The sequence below is a fragment of the Aspergillus neoniger genome (assembly GCF_003184625.1).
Source record: "Aspergillus neoniger CBS 115656 unplaced genomic scaffold BO87scaffold_11, whole genome shotgun sequence".
NCBI lineage: Eukaryota > Fungi > Ascomycota > Eurotiomycetes > Eurotiales > Aspergillaceae > Aspergillus > Aspergillus neoniger.
The window spans coordinates 856,168-870,611 of record NW_020291139.1 but is presented as its reverse complement, the minus strand read 5'-3'; the positions used below and the strand labels follow the sequence as shown (position 1 = coordinate 870,611).

The following is a 14,444-nucleotide window of genomic DNA, read 5'->3' as shown; positions in this document are numbered from 1 at the left end:
ATTGTGTCTATCGATCTTCATAGATTATCTTGAGCGACTACTACTGAGGTCTACAACTTGTAATCATGTCATCTGCAACAGAGACACGCCCTGTTAGGGTCGCCAACTGCTCTGGATATCATGGTAGGCAGCCGACATTCAGGGCGAGACAGTCAGGCTGATGTTGTATGGCAGGCGATCCCGCGTATGAAATGTACCGACAGGCAACATTGGGAGATGTTGATTTTATAACGGGTGATTATCTTGCAGGTAAGCCATACTTCTCTTACTTCTACGAAACAACAGCGGTTCTAAGCTCGTGTGTGTAGAAGTCAATCTTGCGAACAATGCTCAGGCATGGCGAGAGGGAAGGCATCCCGGATACGAAGCTACTGCCTGGGAAGGACTTCAGCAGACCATCGAAGTGATCGCGCAGAAGCGTATTCGAGTGGTCATCAACGGTGGTGCTTTGGATCCTAAAGCTCTTGCACTGAAGATCCAAGCTCTGGTAGGCCGCATTACTTCCGTATACTAGAGTTTGGCGAGCATACTGACACAGCTTTCTATTCTATAGGTATCTGAAAAGAAGCTTGATCTCCGTGTTGCATACCTCTCAGGTGATGACTTGTATGATCGCGTTGGACCAAACATGCCAGCCACTAAAGAAGAGCTGACCCATCTTGATGCCGGGAACGCAGATGTGGTGCCTTCAGATCTCACTTACGCATTCCTGAACACACAAGATGGGAAGCCCGTCCCAATGGTATCTGCACATGCGTACTTGGGTGCCCGTGGCATCGTGGATGGCCTGCGCCGAGGTGCCGATATCATTATCTGTGGCCGCGTTGCAGACGCCAGTCCGGTTATCGCTGCAGCGTGGTACTGGCATAACTGGTCAGAGACAGACTACGACCAGCTTGCCGGATCGCTGATTGCTGGTCATTTGATCGAGTGTTCTGCGTATGTGACTGGTGCCAATTTTGCTGGGTTTGATAAATACCCTCTGGATGATCTTGTTGCTCCCGGGTTTCCTATCGCTGAAATTGCTGCGGATGGCACATGCGTTATCACGAAACACCCAAACACACAGGGTATCGTGAACTCGGAGACTGTTTGCAGTCAATTCCTGTATGAGCTGCAGGGGAATATCTATCTCAATAGTGACGTGAGTGGTTATATCGGCGATGTTGCGGTCAAAGACGTGGGGAAAGATAGGTAAGTACTTTGGCGCGATTATTTTGGATTAGCGAACATATCTAATCATGGAAACATGAATACAGGGTGCACGTGTCGGGTATTCGAGGATCACCTCCACCCCCGACGACCAAGCTTGCTGTCTTCTACCGAGGAGGATACGAAGCCCAACTTCTGCTCAATGCAACTGGGTATGCTACGGATAAGAAGTGGGATCTTTTTGAGCGGCAGATGCGTCATTTTCTTCCTGAAGAAGTCAAGAAAAGTTTGGAGACTTTGGAGTTTCAGAGGTACGACTTGTCCTTCCCGTGCTCGTTCACTGCCTAACATTCGTAGAATTGGAACACCTGCAGCCAATCCAGCCTTCCAGGCCGAAAGTACTACGTATCTGCGTGTGTTTGTGGCATCGCAGTCAGAAAGCGCTGTTCTGGCTGTAGCAAAGGCTATGAAAGATATCTCTCTCAAGCATTTCTCCGGTACGTGGCCCAATTTACTTTCTTTAATCCAATCACATATATATAGACTGCAGTCATCTAACACGAAGGGTTAATGTGCAGGCTTTCATACATCACTGGACACTCGAACAGCCATTCCCCTACCGTTCCTTGCCTACTACCCAGCGCTAATAAAGCAATCCGAGATCCACGAGAAAATAATTATGATAGACGCATCCAACAACATCAGCTCATACGATACCGGTCATCCCCCACAATATCAAGAACTCACACCCCGGGATAATTACGACCCAGCAGAATCACAACTGTTCAAAAGCCCCACTAAGAAACTCCGCTTGGGAGACATCGCTCTCGGACGTTCAGGCGATAAGGGCGGAAACCTCAACTGTGGACTTTTCGTTACGAACCCCAAGCACTGGGCCTGGCTTCGATCATATATGACCCGAGATCGAATGCGAGAGCTCATCGGCAAGGATTGGAATGACAGCTTCTTTATTGAGCGCGTCGAGTTCCCGAATATTATGGCAGTGCACTTGGTCATCTATGGGATTCTGGGACGGGGCGTGAGTAGTTCGAGTCGGCTTGATGGGTTTGGGAAGGGGTTTGTTGATTATATCCGTGATAAGGTGGTGGATGTTCCTGTGGAGATTTTGGGATGATGTCGTACTCGAATATGCTTTTCTTCTTGAACATGTTTTTCTATCAATCAATTGCTCATATAGTGTGTTCGTTCTTGAGATAGGGAATTACAAAGTCATTTACCATAGTAGTAGCCAATCAGTATATCGAGACAGAAAATGGTGGGCCTTTATATTTGAACTTTTGGTAATTTTCTGTATAATGAACTGCTTAGTATACTAGCAGATAAGATATATTGCCAACTCTGCTAGAAGCTTAGAGGCTTGGATTTGTTCAAAGTAAAAGGGCCGGATATGAATTAGCTGTTCTATGTAGACACAAATAGTCTATACCATTGCTGATAAGGCGATTAGAGCCCGGAGGGACCCAGTCCGGTGCCATTCTTGAGAACCACAGGGTTGCTGGAGTACATGACACCAACCATACGGGCCCACTTGTCTTCGCTGGGGTTTCTCCAACTGTGAGTGGTAGCGCGCTGGATGACCATGTCACCAGGCTTCTGGATGCGCTTCTCGCCTGACTCGAGAGTCAATTCGATCTCGCCTGCGACCTGAATGACGACGTCGAAGCTGAGGGTGCGGTGGGAAGGACTGCCTTTGCCGGGAGGGGTGTCGATGTACCAGATCATACCACGGCCGTCGGGGAGGGTGACTGGAGGCACGCTGGCAGTCTCCAGGTACTCCGTGTAGTTGGTGAGATCGGTGCCATCGAGCGTGTTGGGGGTCTTGTCAGTGATGTATCCCAAACGGAACAAGGAGCCTCCGAGATCCTGTTTGACGGCAAGGCTTTCGTCCAGCGTCGTGTTGAAATGAGAGATGCCGGTCTCGAGATCGGTGTCGGTGATGACGCGCTGGGGGTTGGGAAGTGGCTCTGGAGTCGACATGGCTGTGAAGCAACTGACTGCAGGGACGCCAATGTAATCAGAGGTTTGGATGCCATTTGAGGTTTATGTGATTTTCTTAGGTAAAACCATGCTGTATATTGTCTCCGTGTGTCTGGGAACTTACATTTCGTGTTTTGATGCCAGGGCTCTTTCGCTGCAAGGATTTGGCTTCGTTTGGCTAGACTGAGACTAAACTTGAATGGGCAAAGGGGCACGAGTCGAAATAGACTGAGGCCAAGACTAGAAAGAGAGCGAGGCTCAAGAGATAAGCATACCAAGACCAAGCTTTGTAAGGATGATATTGGGAAGGAAGCAGCTTATGAAAGTGGCGCGCGAGGCTGAGCATCATAGGCGGCAAGAGAGTAAAGAAGGTCAACGACACGAGGCCGAATTTATAAGCGGGGACCGGCCTCTCTCACTAGAATGAGACAAAATATCGCAAAGCCTCGTCCGACGGAGAATCGAAAGACACCCTCAAGGGCTCAAAGGATTAGAGCGGGGTGGGCGCAGTGAGAACATCCACAGCGGCCTCGCCCGCCGCCAAAATGATGAGCCCTAAATAAACTCATGCTTGGTCCAATCAAAAACTAGCCATGGGTGGTTTTCATCCGGTCGGTATCCCTGCGTCTCGAGGTCAGTGCAGTGGAGATGTTGACCTGGCTAGTATTTGATTGGCTCCAATCCGCTTTTATCGGCCCAAATGAGCCGACCATTTGCCAGCTACCGGTTGGTGTCCTAGGATGCAACCAGTGATGTACTTTGTGGGATAGTCAGGGGAACAGCCTTGTGTCTCAGGTGGACTGACATTTAGCCTCTTCTCGGAGACTCGGGCTAAGCTAAGTGCTAACGCCGACCGATATCTCCACCATCCTAGCAGTGCCTGACTGATGCCACCAATTACCATGTCGAGAGTGGTTCATCCGGCTCCAAACACCCAGCCAGTGCACGAGGGCCACTACAGGCAAAGAGAAAGAAGGCTGGTGTACAAAATGAAACCGACTTGAAGGCCCGGTTGACTGGCGGGGATCCCACCGTACCCCTCAGAGCACTAACTAGATATTACCACTACATATTAGTAGAGGTTGTTGTTGCCTGATGACCCCTGTTGACCTCCGTAGCTTTGCCAACCAATAAAAGATCCGCCGAAGACTTGCGAATTGTAATCATCGACTGCTGTTTCGGCTTGCTTAGTACTCAGGTTTAGTGTGATGATATCCGTGGCTTTGTCTACGGATTAGACACATTATACAGCTATGCTTCAGGGAAGATAATCCCACTCATAAAGCCATGGTAATCAGTCCCGATACTGAATGATGTGTTCAACTATATCCTTGTCACGACTGACTTCCACTCATTCCAGTACATCAGCACCGACCGTCGTTTCTCCTTGATCACGCAGTGCAAGAAGCTGTCTAGCTGGCACTAAGCTCTGAACAGGCTATAAATTACGTACGGATGCCTCAAAATGCAGCATGGTACACTACCCAGAAGTCCATGCCCTGTTGCCCATGATACAGTGACGGTAGATCGACGTGCTGTTGCGTCAAAAGGACAATAAGCAACAACATGAGTATGTCCTTACGAGGAGCTGTTATGGGGAGGCACCTAGGGGCCGAGAATGCTTTATAAAGCCATAGACCTCGCAGGCTGTTCTGATTGAGAAACGGCTTAATGGCATTAATGGCCTCGTGGTTACTGCGGCTTCACGGACTTTTTTTTTTTTTTTTTTTTTTTTTTTTTTTTTTTTTTTTTTTTTTTTTTTTTTTTTTTTTGCTTGAGACTGGTGAATACCTCATTTCTCACCCAAAAGATTCGCTCCTAATTCAGCTTTATTCAGTCGCGTCCGCATCCGGTATTACCATGATCAATGGAATCAATGGGATTCATACTTTTGATACTGGATGCGTCCGATGGTTTCCGTCTCGGCTGGATTGTGATATGTTGCCGGGTAATGCGTCCAGGCTCCAAATGTCAGAGAATTTAACGTGGACCTTTTTTGCGAGGTTTCAGCACACAATATCGAGGGCTTCCTGCAATTGATTGCGTCCCTTCCCTACCAGAGCTAGACGTGGCCTCAAGTGACTTATAATCCTTTCTTACGGCGGGAGGCACAGCAAAGATGGTGCTGTCGCGACATCATGACTGTTTGATCCGCTGGCGATAAGGCCAGAACAGAGACTGCAAGGGATCGTTTAAATATTTGAGTGGAATTAAGTAACATTCTTCTAATGCTGTTGACCGACTAGTATCGAGGAATTTGAGCGGCCGAATCAGATGGAGAGGCGGTGTGGATCTACACGGATCCGGACATAACTATTGAATTGTGCGCAATAGAAGCTACATGACAAATTAAATTGGCAAAGGGTGGGACGAAAACAAAGCAAAGAAGGATCATAGGACTCATAAAGCAAATCCCTGGAGCCGACTAGCAGATGCCGTCAAGAAGAGGGGGAGTTTCCATGCACAGAGGCACACCCGATGTATAGAGTTTGCTTAAAGGTTTATACACTCTTATTCACGATCTGATGTTGATAGATTTCTATTTTATATAACAAGTCCTCGCTTTACAACATACCAACATTATGTCTATTGCTACCGACGACACAAAGGTGACAGTGACGCCGGCCACCATTTCACCCTCCGAAGGTTAGATAGACCACATATGCCTTGACGACATAATATACTAAGACATCTAGAGGGCCAATCTTCTGATTCAGAAACTGTGATAATAAGCTGGGATGGAGACAACGATCCCGAAAACCCAATAAACTGGCCCCCTTGGAAGAAGTCAGCTGTCACCGGAATTGGGCTCTTCGCAACCTTCATCGCTCTGATGAATGGAACCATCATCACGCCCGCGCACTATGCAATCGATAGACAGTTTAACATCAATGAAGCCAACTTCCCAAACTCCTACTGGATGATTACCTCCTGGGGCGTGGGAGGTGCTCTCTTTTCGCTTGTGGTTCTACCTGTCATGGAAGACTTCGGCATCCGATACGTCTTCCTGGCCGTTTATCTGATCTACATTTGCTTCTTGATCCCAACGGGCGTGGCTCAGAACTTCGCTACGCTTATCATCACGCGGTTCTTCTCCGGTGGTTGCGTTGCCATTCTGGCTAATACAGTGGCCGGAGTCATATCTATTATTTATGTTGGAAACCGCGCACGTACTGTTCCCCTGAGCATGTATATAACCATATACCTGGCCTCCAGCAGTATGGGACCGGTTATTGGTGCTTCGATCTACCAATTCTTGTCGTGGCGTTGGATTGGATATCTACAGCTTATTTGGACTGGTCTTTTCTTCCCGCTCTTTGTTTTCGCGTTGCCGGAGACCCGTGGCTCTGCTATCCTAAAAGCCCGAGCACAGAAACTACGGAAGGAAGGCAGAAAGACATACACACAAGAAGAGTTCGAGACCACGTCTATCGTCCAGATTGTCTGGAAGAGTGTCCAGCGACCATTATACATGCTCTGTACAGAATCAGTGGTCTTCGTCTCCACAATATGGTCTGCTTTCAGCATAGGAACCATCTACCTATTCACCCAATCAGCAGAGCAAGTCTTCGGCGAACTATACGGTTGGGATGCCGTCAAGGGAGGATACGTGCAAGCGGCCGTTGTTGTCGGCGAAATCATCGGCTGGATATACTGCCTTCTCACCAACCGCTGGTACTACCAGTCCGCCTTACGGAATACAGAAACCCCAGGAAAAGAAATCCCCGAAGCCCGTCTATACCAAGCCCTAGCAGGCGGGTTAATCAGTGTCGCAGGGGGCATGTTCGTCTACGCGTGGACATCTTATCCTTCTATCCCGTGGATTGCTCCAGCCATTGGTCTTGCTATGGTCGGCGCTGGCTGTACGTGCGTTATAGTCAGCAATGCAAACTACCTGATCGATGCGTATAGCATGTTTGCGGCGAGCGCTGTTGGAGCTATTGGTCTAGGCGAGAATATGTTCGTTGCGTTTCTTCCGTTGGCGGCTCAATCTATGTATACGAATTTGGGGTCACATTGGGCGAGTTCGCTTTTGGGTTTGGTTTCTCTGGTGTTGGCGTTTGCTCCGGTCGCGGTCTTTGTTTGGGGGAAGGAGATACGTGCTAGGAGTCCGTATATTAGGGAGGCTGCTGAGGAGGAGAGGGAGGAATGTTGTGGGTTCTGCGGCGGGAATGGATGTTTAGTGATTTATGTTATATTCGGGTCGATTTCACTCTATCCCTTTCCTTGAGCAGGAATGTCGAACGCACATATTGTATATTTGAGTGAGAAGTCTTTGTAAATTGACAAGAGAGCTTTAAGAGAAAAAAATTTCATTTCATCTTTCTTCAGCATGAATGCCTCGTCAAACTATCTCAGGCTATATCTACCACTCAAACACCACCTTCCCCTTACCCGACTCAAGCTTCACCTCCCACCCATACCTCCCCTTCGTCACTCCATCAGTCTGTAATTGAATCCCCTTTGCGCCAGCCACTGAGGTAACAGAATACCCCACCGCCGCCCTCGTAGCAGGCACCCCCTCGGACCCATCAGCCCGATCAACCAAATAAAACTCGACCTTGTTCTCACCATACAAGACCCTCACCTCCTCAATAGCACCCGCATCAATCGAAACATCCAGCCCCAGATCCGCCAGATACACCCTCCTCCGAACAGTATCGCGTGGCTGCACCGTGACAGTATCGTTCGAAGAAGATGAATCAACATTCCCTCCGAAACTTACCCATCCAAATTCAGGATGTTTCAACAGAACCGTCACAGCACCCAGGACTTGGCCTAGAAAACCGGGTCCATAGTCACCGGTGTAGTCATCCCATGCCAATGTCTCTGGGAATGAGTGGAACGACATGGACCCGAAGCCGTCGGACGCGACGTTGGTCGTTGGACCTTGGTTACCTCCGTAGCCGATGCGGAGGTCGTAGAAACTGGATTGACTTGTTGGGTTTGTGAGTGAGCGGTAGTTATCGAGCATGGGGAGGGCATTAAGGCTTGAGCCGTAGTGGTGGATTTGGCGCTCGATGCGGGAGAGCTTTCCTGCTGTTCTGTTACTTGTTAGTGTACACTTATCGAGTTAGAAGGGAATTGGAGTCCTGGGAAGAGCATACGTGAAGTCCCAGTATCGTCGAGCATTGCCGTTCCAGCCCCAGTGGGCTACGGTGGGCATGTATCCTCTAATGGAGTTAATGGTCTTTTGTGCTGCGGATGTGTAGTTAAAGTATCTATGGACAGGTGTTAGTCTATGGGCGGAGAGAAATAGGTGGTGTGGGCGTACTTGGACCACAGGTATACGCCCTCCTGTCCTGTACAATCCCAGGCTTGCTCGCTGCCGAAGGGGTCTTCTTGCGTGGACCACGCTTTGGCACGATCGCGCATGATTTCTTCCATCTCTGTTGCTTCTGACGTGTAATTCTCGGCTTTGAGATCGTTAAGCAAGTACATCCACATCGTTTCTCCCATTAACCCAAGGTCACCATAGTAAGTGTTCTGGCTTCCATCGGGCTGGGATCCAAATATGAATCGTACACTTGACACATATTAGTGAGATTATAGTCTAGAGCACCAATAGATAGGAACCCACGTTTTGTAAGCCTGCAGCAAGTACCACTTCGGTGGTCGTAGGGTCAAAACACTCGGGGCGATTCGACCAGCACGGTACAGACCCCAATAGAGACACGAAACGTGAACGTAGTCATACGCTCTATCAATCAAGTAAGCTGCCTCTTTATCCCAGCTTCCGGTCCAATAGATATCAGCATCGTAGTCATAATCTGGCATAACGTCGGGATCGTAAAAGAACAAGCTCTTCCGAACACCATACGCGGTGGATCCGTTGGTCAACTGCAATCTGGACCAAACAGTCTCATTGACAAATTGTTCCAGCTTAGCAACTTCAGATGCAACAGGCTGTATTGTTTGCTTCATTGCAGCAACAACAAAGGATCCCGCACCTCCTTCGTCGCTTAAGCCTGCTATCCAGACACGATTGTCCTGCAGTACTGGGCCGTTCACGGAGCGGTCGTGGGTGATGATGGAAGGGGCGCGCCCGAATGGATCCGAAGTATCTGTATACCACTGGTTTTCTTCCAGAAAACGGCCGGCATTGGATAGAGTACTGGGCCCAGCATCGGTGATGTAGTAGTGTAAGGTATGCTTCAAGCCCGTGTCGTACACGATTTCGACCCTGCATCTGCCGAACATGTCCTTGCTCGGTACCATCTTGTACCCTGCCCAGACACTGCTGCTAAGCTCCAAGGATGTAGCCGAGAGACAGCCATCCGGTGAAACATTCATAGAATTAGCCTTAAGCGTCGTATTGACAAACAATTGCCCCTCAAGATCCTGGGTCAGCACATATCCCGGAATGCCAACAGCAACCGGATGCCCGAGCGAAGAAACAGTAGGTTCAATCTCATCGACACTCGAAACAGCTGTAAAGCGCAGGCCGAAAGAGATCGATTCGCCTGGCGACAATACTAACGAGGTTGGCGGATTCCATGGCTCAACGCCCTTCCATTCCTGCTCTGCATATGCTTTCGAATAAACCTGCCACTCATAGTTGCCCTCAAACACTTGACTTTGGTAAGCTAGCGATGTATCAGTATCCTCTGTGAGGAACCTCCATGCTTCGGATTTTGTATCGAGGTTTAGAGGCGTGATGACGAGGTGAGGCCCCTGTCCGAGAAGCCGAGTGACCTGGGCATATCCGGCTTGGAGGCCGATGAAGGGATCGACCAGGACACACTTTTCTCTTGTTTCAACTGCTGTTCGGTCTGTGAATATACTATTGAACTCGATGGGAAAGCCAAGGCTGCCGATCTCGATGGATTGAGTGTTTCCGTTTCGCAAGGTGAAGTTGACGGCTAAGTCTCCTTCGTAGTCGATCCAGTTCCGCGTGATGAATAACCGGTCATTGGTGACGTTTCCGATCGTCTGGTCAAGATTCGACGAGAGTATGGCATCCGAAGAGTTGCCCCTAGTAAGAGGAACGCGATTCTTTACAGTGTCTGCATCGATCCATGAGTTGGAATTGCCTACTCGGTAGCGTAGAGTCAGGTCTCCGGTGTGGTAGTGACCATTGCCGCTGCGATTAGCGAAAACATCATACGGAGAGAAATTAAAAGACAAGTCCAACGAGGACTTAAGTGATTTCAGCACGCCAGAATTATCGTCGAAAGCACCGGTGAAATGCTTGATGGAGAAAGTAGTGGCATGTGCGATGGGTAATAGCAATGGAAGGATGCCGAACAGGATGTTCATTTTGGAAGATTCCTATCGCAATTCTTGGGATTTCGACCGAATGTTAACCCATCCTCTTTTTATGCACGCCAGTCCGCAATCTACACCACCCTACAAATTAATGTTACATCTGTGCTGCAGGGATCGGCGTCTTTCCGGGGATGAAGTCTGGATTTAACCGGAATTTGTATGATTCTTGTCCAGGTGCGGAATCTCGTCGGAGAATTTCCTAATTAGGCTACAGACTTGCATCTATCTGACACTTATATAGCCTGGGATTACTGGAAGAGGTATTAACCTCAATCCGCCAAGGATTTACACCATTTCTTTCCCATTGTCTTTCTAGGATGTAGCCCCGACCGTCCTTGGCTATCAGAATGCCGTTACTGAGATGGCTCGGATACCTAGCAAGCCTTCGTGACTAAAAGCCGTGTACGGCTTTCAATATCTGCTTAGCTGCATTCAGGCCAGCATGGCTAAAAATGGGTCCCCCGAGTCTCCTGCGGTCTTGAGGCACACTCGGCGATGAAACTAGACTCCCAGGGTCCCTCGCGATGCGGCCAGGAGCGAAGAACTCTCAATGCACGCGCGCGTATAAGGGGCTCGCGGCATCTTGTCGCAACGAAGGAGAGGGGGAGAATAACGCCCATGTCAAGACAGACGCTAGGGCGATTAGTAAAGCTAGCGATAATAGCTTCTGTAAGGGAAAGGATGTGTTCGAAAGAGGGGTTGTAGAAGTCTAGAACATCGTGTTCGTGTCCGAGGAGGGAGAGGTTCACGACAATGGAAAGGACTTGTTGGTGTAGCTGCATAGTGCGCAAGCTTCGCTGGGCGTTGCGGCTAAGCTGATCGAATGAGGATATGCAAAACAATTCAAGTGCAATAGCGAATCGATTTAGTCGGGAAGAGAGCTCGAACTGTATATCGGAAAGTTCGCCATAGTTGAGTCTTATCTCTTCCTGGGAAATGCGGGAGGTGAATAGATGAAATTGAAAAATCTCGCCCATCAATGGTTCAAACGTCAGCCGTGCATCGAGGAGGCTGTAGAAAAGCTTATCATCAAGAACTGGGGTTCCAGGGTTGGGGCTCTTCGAAGATTGCGGTTGTATTGGCTCCTCAATGCCAAAATAGGTAGATTGGACTTTCAGTGAGGCAAGTGATTCGCCTAGACATTGCCCGAAGACAGAGCTGAAAGCGGCAGTTGCTGCCGTCAAGGACTGGTCGTCCTCTAGTATTCGAAGCCCGTTCTTCATGTGTAACTTAGCAGTATCATTCTGTCCGCGCATCCATTCTGTCATAATGAACAGTACACAGCACACTAGCATGATGTCGCGGAATCCTGGGTCCTGAGAGGCCGATCGCGAGTTCAACCATTTGTACGCTCGCCCGCATTGGTCGAGAGCAAAACGCTGTAAGGCACTATCTAGGTTGTTCTTGTTAACTGGTATCCCTCGAGCTTCATAGTCCGCATAGACAGCACTAAACGCAACGAGTGCATGAAAAGCAGCCGGCTCAACTTGGCTAAGTTGGAGGACAAGCCGTTGCCACAGAACGCAATCGAAGTAGGCAACTATTGAAGGTCCAATTCGGTTCTGGAAAAATGAGATACAGCGCTGCTCATCGGAAGTCAACTTCCACCTAAAGCGATGAGCAATGCCAGGCGCTATCTCGGTCAGTGTGGCGGTAGTTCGTCGATTGGGCAGTCGCTCTGCGTCATATCCGTCACACTTTCTACCCGTGGATGTGCATCGCTGACACATTCCTGGAGTTTCATCACATTTAACATGACGCAATCTGTAGAAAATTAGATGGTGTCTAATTTGGGACGTTGAGGCTTACTGACCTACAGGTTCGACAACCTGTCTTGCTCTTTTTACTGGACCTCCTCGTTCGACGGCTTTTGTCCATGGCTATTTGATAATTCGCTAGGCCGTGAGATGGGCATTAAAGTGTGTGGGTGCAACAAGTGGTTGAAGCACCTGAGGCAGAAGGAGCTAGTGATTAGCGCTAGACGCCGGGCAGCGCATTTGGGGGCAGCAATCCATCGTGGAAGTCTTTATGACCACCGTTTTTGGCATGTACCAATATATTCCGAAACACTGAAATTTCCTTAAGGTCAAACAATGAGCCCCTCTCATCGCCTTCGAAATACATTATCTCGCTCGACCATGTCCTATCACGTCCAACAATTGCAGTGTCGTCCCGCTTGGCCGCAATTCTGGACAGCTTGGCTTAATAATGCGCTAGCACGTTCATGAGTTTTTTTTTTTTTTTTTGCCGTTGGTAATTGTCCAAGCCTCTGAGTCATACATTTATAGCCATTGCCCATAGACGTCGGACTTTCTCCCGTCGATTCAAAAATATATCAAGACAACTGAAAAAGATATCTATCCACGAGACTCGCCTATGATGGTGATGTTTCTGCCACGAGGTCAGATTCCTTCCCACCCAAAACCGGGTAGTTGTTGGTGATTTTGCTTCCTGTTTATACTTCGTACACCATATGGGGGGATGGATTTGTATAGCCTCATTTAGTCACCTTCGTCAAGCATATACTCAGTCTCATCAGAAGTATTGTAGTGGACTGAGACCCACGGCAAATCACCGGGACACCCGCGCCGCACAGACGCACTCCACCAGAGCCAGACGGAAATTATTTGGCGTTTATTTTCTGGGTGCCATTGGAAACGAAGTATTGATAGAGGAGCGATCACCTCATTAATAGTTCCTGGGAGATTTCCAACCTGATGATATAGCCGAGAGAAAAGAGAAGCGGCGAGAGTACTCAGCAACAGTTTCCCAGCTAGCGGAAAGCCACCCACTCAGCATTGAGGAGCGAGTTAGCGTGAGGCTCCCCTGCAACTCGCCGTAGAAAAAGTAAAGGAGTGGCTGCCGAACAATGCGACATACACCTTGATCTCTGCATCTTGAGGTTGAGTATGACACTGATCAAATAGATGCAACTTCCACCTAATAAACCCATAAAAGTCTCAATAAATCGTAGCTCTGCTTACCACATTTACAAGCCGAATCTCAACTCCCCGCGGATAAAGAGAAATCCTGATTTTGTACCCAAATGCCAGCTAAAATCTGACCGGCCAGCGCACGGTGGTGATCAACAATAGGATATCTACAGCAGAATCCTACCCCACCACCCCTACCATTGAAGAATAATCCAGATTTCTCTCTTTTCATAAATCGGAAATCCGACATCAACAAAATGTCTTCTCCAACCCCCAACCCCAAAAAAATCCCCTTCCCAGGCCACTTCCCCAACACCATCTCCGACGCCCAGCGAGTCTTCAACGTTCTCCAAATTGGAGGCATCGCCATCGTCCCCACAGAAGTCGGCTACGGCCTCCTAGCCTCCTCCGTCGAGGCGATCGAGCGATCCTTCGCCGCGAAACAACGCCGCCCAGGACACGCCCACGGTCTGATTGGATCGTACGAGCTGCATCATGAGCTGCACATTCTCGATGCGGAGAGGTTCAACATGACCCGCGTTCTCACTCAAGACCTCGATATGGGTCTAGGCATCGTGGCTCCGTACAGACCAGAACACCCTATTCTGGCGAAATTCACCCCGAAAACACTAGCCAATGTGGTTAAGGATGACACGATTGCGATGTTCGTGGGTGGGGGCTCGTTATTGCGGGAGATCTGTAGGCTGAATTATGAGGCTGGGCAGGTTATGGTGGGGTCTAGTGCGAATCTGAGTGGGAGGGGGCAGAAGTTTCGAGTGGAGGATATTGAGGAGGAGATTTTGGAGGTTGCGGATTTGATTGTGGATTATGGGTTGCAGAGGTATCATGTTTATGGGAGGGCGTCGATTGTGATGGATTTTCGGGAGATGAGGGTGCTTCGGATGGGGTCGTGTTATGAGTTGTTTAGGGAGAGGATGCGTAGGTTTTGGGGGGTGGAGTTGCCGGAGGATCCGGTGTTTAAGACTTAGTTGGTGGATTGGGGCGATTATGGTGTGTATATAGATGAGGGAATAGAATGGGAGGATGGGTAGGTCGTGGACTATATCAATTATGAGGACTTGAACATTATTA

General features: G+C 49.0%; 6 protein-coding genes across 6 annotated transcripts; 3 read left to right on the top strand and 3 right to left on the bottom strand.

Annotated features, from left to right (window-relative positions):
* Nucleotides 1-52: 52 nt before the first annotated feature.
* BO87DRAFT_433722 (acyclic terpene utilization AtuA family protein) lies at nt 53-2,287 on the top strand (the record flags this gene model as incomplete). Its single annotated transcript, XM_025627675.1, has 7 exons — nt 53-123; nt 175-249; nt 309-487; nt 554-1,194; nt 1,260-1,463; nt 1,510-1,649; nt 1,731-2,287. The coding sequence occupies exons 1-7, from the start codon at nt 66-68 to the stop codon at nt 2,285-2,287; spliced, it is 1,854 nt and encodes a 617-aa protein (XP_025481342.1). The 5' UTR covers nt 53-65.
* A 265-nt stretch (nt 2,288-2,552) lies between these two features.
* BO87DRAFT_25767 (cupin domain-containing protein) lies at nt 2,553-3,547 on the bottom strand. Its single transcript, XM_025618873.1, has 2 exons — nt 3,275-3,547; nt 2,553-3,167 (listed from the first exon to the last, which is right to left on the bottom strand). The coding sequence occupies exon 2, from the start codon at nt 3,148-3,150 to the stop codon at nt 2,617-2,619; it is 534 nt and encodes a 177-aa protein (XP_025481341.1). The 5' UTR covers nt 3,151-3,167; nt 3,275-3,547; the 3' UTR covers nt 2,553-2,616.
* A 2,185-nt stretch (nt 3,548-5,732) lies between these two features.
* On the top strand, nt 5,733-7,381 carry BO87DRAFT_433716 (MFS general substrate transporter; the record flags this gene model as incomplete). Its single annotated transcript, XM_025627674.1, has 2 exons — nt 5,733-5,796; nt 5,847-7,381. 2 exons carry the CDS (start codon nt 5,733-5,735, stop codon nt 7,379-7,381), a joined length of 1,599 nt encoding a protein of 532 aa, XP_025481340.1.
* Nucleotides 7,382-7,516: 135 nt separating this feature from the next.
* BO87DRAFT_433710 (uncharacterized protein) lies at nt 7,517-10,422 on the bottom strand (the record flags this gene model as incomplete). Its single annotated transcript, XM_025627673.1, has 4 exons — nt 8,732-10,422; nt 8,426-8,677; nt 8,259-8,372; nt 7,517-8,195 (listed from the first exon to the last, which is right to left on the bottom strand). Exons 1-4 carry the CDS (start codon nt 10,408-10,410, stop codon nt 7,517-7,519), a joined length of 2,724 nt encoding a protein of 907 aa, XP_025481339.1. The 5' UTR covers nt 10,411-10,422.
* A 422-nt stretch (nt 10,423-10,844) lies between these two features.
* On the bottom strand, nt 10,845-12,274 carry BO87DRAFT_458000 (uncharacterized protein). The gene is made up of 2 exons (XM_025628841.1): nt 12,233-12,274; nt 10,845-12,183 (listed from the first exon to the last, which is right to left on the bottom strand). Exon 2 carries the CDS (start codon nt 12,147-12,149, stop codon nt 10,866-10,868), a length of 1,284 nt encoding a protein of 427 aa, XP_025481338.1. The 5' UTR covers nt 12,150-12,183; nt 12,233-12,274; the 3' UTR covers nt 10,845-10,865.
* A 1,300-nt stretch (nt 12,275-13,574) lies between these two features.
* On the top strand, nt 13,575-14,411 carry BO87DRAFT_375463 (L-threonylcarbamoyladenylate synthase). Its single transcript, XM_025623046.1, has one exon. The coding sequence runs from the start codon at nt 13,610-13,612 to the stop codon at nt 14,339-14,341; it is 732 nt and encodes a 243-aa protein (XP_025481337.1). The 5' UTR covers nt 13,575-13,609; the 3' UTR covers nt 14,342-14,411.
* Nucleotides 14,412-14,444: the final 33 nt, after the last annotated feature.

Excerpts from the sequence above, each read along its gene's own strand:
- BO87DRAFT_25767 (XM_025618873.1), bottom strand. The coding sequence starts at position 3,150 with ATGTCGACTCCAGAGCCACTTCCCAACCCCCAGCGCGTCATCACCGAC.
- BO87DRAFT_375463 (XM_025623046.1), top strand. The coding sequence starts at position 13,610 with ATGTCTTCTCCAACCCCCAACCCCAAAAAAATCCCCTTCCCAGGCCAC.
- BO87DRAFT_458000 (XM_025628841.1), bottom strand. The coding sequence starts at position 12,149 with ATGTGTCAGCGATGCACATCCACGGGTAGAAAGTGTGACGGATATGAC.